The sequence below is a fragment of the Babylonia areolata genome, chromosome 12 (assembly GCF_041734735.1).
Source record: "Babylonia areolata isolate BAREFJ2019XMU chromosome 12, ASM4173473v1, whole genome shotgun sequence".
In the NCBI taxonomy this organism is placed as follows: Eukaryota; Metazoa; Mollusca; class Gastropoda; order Neogastropoda; family Buccinidae; genus Babylonia; species Babylonia areolata.
The window spans coordinates 31,848,857-31,853,856 of NC_134887.1; the positions used below are offsets into that span (position 1 = coordinate 31,848,857).

General features: G+C 49.0%; 1 protein-coding gene across 2 annotated transcripts in view; it reads right to left on the reverse strand.

Annotated features, from left to right (window-relative positions):
* The window catches only part of LOC143288530 (uncharacterized), a 129,283-nt gene that overhangs the window by 84,526 nt on the left and 39,757 nt on the right, over positions 1-5,000 (reverse strand). For both annotated transcript variants that reach the window (XM_076597117.1, XM_076597116.1), the window contains exon 3: positions 301-3,978. In XM_076597117.1, the coding sequence (XP_076453232.1) occupies positions 301-1,116 (816 nt within the window). In that variant the 5' untranslated portion in view covers positions 1,117-3,978. The remainder of the gene's footprint in view (positions 1-300; positions 3,979-5,000) is intronic.

A 5,000-nucleotide genomic window follows, 5' to 3' on the forward strand; every position in this document is an offset into this window, starting at 1 on the left:
CAAGGGCAGATCTGTAAGCCGGCCAATGTTCTAATGTCTCTACCAATGGAAAAAAAGTCTTTCTTTCTTTCTTTCTTTCTTTCCTTCTGTATGTATGTATGTATGTGCGTATATGTGTGTGCTTATGTGTGTAAATGCGTGTGCGCTTGCTTGAGTATCTTAGTCCCTGTGTGTGAGGGGTCTCCCCCTCTCTCTCTTTCTGTGTCCCTAACACACACAAACACACACACACACACACACACACACACACACACACACACACACACACACACACACACACACACACACACACACACTAACCTGATCTGAAGATCCATGCACGCAGCCAGGCGGTGACCCCACAATCCCCGCCCCCTCCACCTCCCCACCACTCCCCATGTCCACGTGTAGCCCGCAGTACACGTCAGCCTTGACCTTCGTCCTTGAACTTGGCACGTCCATCCCCCCTCGACCCTCACCACCACCACCACCACCACCACCGTCTGAAGAGCTGGCCCAGGTAGAAGGAGAAGAAGGAGTAGAAGGTCCACCTGCGTGGAGTCTGCCCACAAACCACGCAGCAGCAGAAGAAGAAGAAGAAGACTCATATTCCTCAGTCCGTCCCGAAGAAGACCAGGCACCACCACCACCACTACCACCACCAGTCCTGAACGACACGTTCCCACAAGGTCCCAACGTCCTGACCTCTGGTGACCCGGGGTGGTGACCCGCGACCTTCACCTTGGCCTCCGATGACCCCGGATGACCCTGCTGCTGCATCAGCTCCTCTCCGTGGTGGTGGTGGTGGTGGTGGTGGTGGTGGAGAAAGTGAGACTGCGGCCCCTGGTTCCAGAAGAAAGTCCGGAGCGTCAGCTGCAGGCCGCACACGCGGCACCGGAAACACCTCCGGTGGAAGAGAACGCCCACGTCCACCCTCTCCACCGGGTACACCTTCTTCCCGCAGCGGTAACAGGCGTCACCGGGATGCTGGGGCGGCCTCCACCCACCTACACCCCCCTCCTCCTCCTCCTCCACCTGACACCTCGGCGACATCGGCTGGGTGGTAGTAACCCCCTCTACCACCACCTCCTCCACCTGATTCCAGATCGACGTCGGAGTCGCAGTCACTGCTGTCATCGTCCAGGGTGTCCGGGAGAGCAGCGCAGCGCAGGGGGAAGGCCGAGGTTCCTGGGAGAGAAGCAGGCGTTGATCAAGGGCCACTGCAGCCTGAGGTAGGAGGAGGAAGAAGAGGAGGAGGAGGGGTTCGCCATGGGGACGTTCTGATGAGTCGTCCACCGAGGCTGGGGCTCGCCTCCTTGCTGCTTCAGCACCACGGCTTTTTCTTACAAGCCCGTGTTTGAAAGGAAAGAGGTTCCATTTGCTTTCTGAGGTTGTGAACGACACACAGTGTTGTTACTGGACAACCACCTTCCTTCATTCACCAAGGCTAGGCTCGCTTCCTTGTTGCTTTACAACCACTTCTTACAAGACTTTCTTTTTTTTTTTTTATTTCAGGTTCCATAGCTTTTCGAGGTCATCAGGGAGGGCTGTGAACGACAGACACACTGTATTGTTATTGTACAACCATCTTCATTCAGCAAGACTCGGCTCGCTTCCTTTTTGCGTTACTACCACTTCTTCTTACAAGACCGTTTTGAAAAAAAAAAAGTCTTAGGTTCCATAACTTTTTGAGGCCGTCAGAGAGGCTGTGAACGACACGCTGTGTTGTTACTGTACAACAAACTTCATTAACTCACTCAGTACGGCCAGTCCTCTCTTCTCCTCTACACAGACCCATCGGATGTCCAGTGGGTGTCTGAATGACCCAACCTTTAGCTTCCGTCGTCAGAATTGTGGTATTCTTTGTCAACATTCACCTCTTCAGTATAAGAGCCTTCCGCTTGCAATATTTTTGATGATGGTAACTGGGGTGAAACGCTGTTAACGTCGTCTCTTTCGCCGTTCGTATGGAGAGAGTTAACGGTCCTCAGGTACAGTGAATGACACACCAGTGTTACCGAGTTGTAATTCACCCTCTCTCTTCAACGTCCATATCCCGCTCTTTGACGACATTCAGATCCTTTTTGCTGGAACCTGAAGAAAGCTTCTGAAAGCAGTGGCTGCTCAAGTCCCCCCGCTCCCTCTCTCTCTCTCCTTCCTCAAACTTTCTCCACGTCGTTGTCTGTCTGTCTGTCTGTCTACCGATCACTTCAAGCAGGGACAAGCATTGGAACGTTGTGCACGAGCCACACTTGTGACGGCTGGAAACTCCTGGCATACTTTTTTGTACCCCCTATTGCAAAGCACCAGGCTTTCCTGACGATGAAGAGGGCGACGACTTGACATTAGACATCCTCGTCCTCTCGGATTCATTGTGTATGTGTCGTGTCCGATTTCAAGTAATAAATACTGTTTTAAACCAAGAGGGATAGGTCGTACTGTATGACGTAGAGGCCATGTCATCACTGAGGAGAAGAGTTCTGTCCACCCTGTGAGAGAGGGCACCCCTTCAGAGTTGAGGTTGAGTGTGCGTGTGCGTGCCGGCTGCTGGAGCGTCAGTTCGTTCCACGCTTGGCTGGTGACCGGGTTACTCCGCTTCACTTCACAGCTCGCGTCCTTCTGCTGATGACAGTTTTCATTGTGTGGTCTTGGTGTGACTGATGACAGTTTTCATTGTGTGGTCTGTGGTGTGACTGATGACAGTGTTCATTGTGTGGTCTTGGTGTGACTGATGACAGTGTTCATTGTGTGGTCTTGGTGTGACTGATGACAGTTTTCATTGTGTGGTCTTGGTGTGACTGATGACAGTTTTCACTGTGTTGTCTTGATGTGACTGATGACAGTTTTCATTGTGTGGTCTGTGGTGTGACTGATGACAGTGTTCATTGTGTGGTCTTGGTGTGACTGATGACAGTTTTCATTGTGTGGTCTTGGTGTGACTGATGACAGTTTTCATTGTGTGGTCTTGGTGTGACTGATGACAGTGTTCATTGTGTGGTCTTGGTGTGACTGATGACAGTTCTCATTGTGTGGTCTGTGGTGTGACTGATGACAGTTTTCATTGTGTGGTCTTGGTGTGACTGATGACAGTTCTCATTGTGTGGTCTTGGTGTGACTGATGACAGTTTTCATTGTGTGGTCTTGGTGTGACTGATTTCCGGTTTGAGTCCTTTTCAGAGCGTCCTTCGTGTCATACAGTACAAAGTATATTCACATCGCCTTCTTGAAGAAAAAAAAAAGAAGATAAAAAACAAACAAACTGTTGTCTTCAAAACAGTGTGACGTCTTCTATTCCCCTGACTTGAGATGCTACAGCTGATACAAAGATCCTTGTCCGTCCAAGTGGTAACTTTTTGAAAGTTACGCCCAATGCTTCACTGCTCAGAACGTGTGTGGAACGTGTGGTCCACTGGAAGAGGAAGGTTAACTCACTCAGCACGGCCAGTCCTCTCTTCTCCTCTACACAGACCCCTCGGATGTCCAGTGAGTGTCTGAATGACCCAATCTTTAGCTTCCGTCGTCAGAATTGTGGTATTCTTTGTCAACATTCACCTCTTCAGTATAAGAGCCTTCCGCTTGTAATATTTTGATGGTGGTAATTGGGGAGAAACGCTGTTGACGTCGTCTCTTTCGCCGTTCGTATGGAGAGAGTTAACGACCCGCTAGCAAAAGTCCTTAAGGTCAAGTTGTTCTGGTCTGAGGTCTGGCTTCAGTTGATCAATTGATGTTTCTTTGTCCCAGGGAAGAGGGGGGTTGGGGGGGGGGGGGGGTAGTCCTGGATGTCTGTCTGGGTGGGAAGAGGTCCGTGGGGGTGTTCCAAAGAGGGGGGTGGGTGGGATGGAGCCCTGAGCTGTCAAACCGGTGATCAGTCCTGGCGGTTCTTCTGGCGTTCCGACGGGGAACGTTCTGGAACCTGGTCCTCTAAGAGGAGCTCCTCAGAAACCCAGTCAGCAGGGTAGTGTGCGTGGTGTCTCGGTGACGATCTGTGCGACTCTGGAGCTGAAAAGACAGCGAAAACAAACAAACAAACAAAATCAAAGCCGTGAATCAAGTGTTGGGGGGGTGGGGGGTGGAATACACGGTAAAAAAAAGTCGTATTCACTTTATTTTACATATTAACTCACCCAGTACGGCCGGTCCTCTCTTCTCCTCTACACAGACCCCTCGGATGTCCAGTGGGTGTCTCAATGACCCAACCTTTAGCTTCCGTCGTCAGAATTGTGGTATTCTTTGTCAACATTCACCTCTTCAGTATAAGAGCCTTCCGCTTGCAATATTTTGATGATGGTAACTGGGGTGAAACGCTGTTAACGTCGTCTATTTCGCCGTTCGTATGGAGAGAGTTAAAACACCTTGTGTGTAAATAAGTTTCCTTTACTTGTTTGGATTTTTTTTTTTTTTTTTTTTTTTTTTTTTTTTTTTTAGATTTTCGTTTCAAGTTTGGAGTCAAGGAAAGAAAGAAAGAAAGAAAAAAAGAGCAAACCAATACGTGATGATTATGATTGAATTAATAAATGACTGAATTGATGAATACATAGAATGCAAAAAAGTTCAAATAACTGAATGTTTGGGGGGCGGGTGGGGATGGGAAGTGTGTGTGTGTGTGTGTGTGTGTGTGTGTGTGTGTGTGTGTGTGTGTGTGTGTGTGATAGAGAGAAATAGATAAATAGACAGATAGAGAGAGACAGGAGAGAGAGAGAGAGAGAGAGAGAGAGAGAGAGAGAGAGAGAGAGAGAGAGAGAGAGAGAGAGAGAGAGAGAGATTGTGTCTGTATCTGTGCGTGTGTCAGTGTGATTGTCCAGGGGAATTCCGACAACACTGTCCTTTTCAGGCGAACAAATATAGATCGCATCAAAAGAGTGCTGGGCAAACAGATTCTGTTTTTGTGTTGCTGTTTTTTTTTTGTTTTGTTTTTTTGTTTGTTGTTGTTTTTTTATGCCACAACAGATTTCTCTAAAACGGGTAGCCTGCTTGGAAATAAGACTGTGTGTTGGGGGAGATGGGAGGATGTGTGTGTGTGT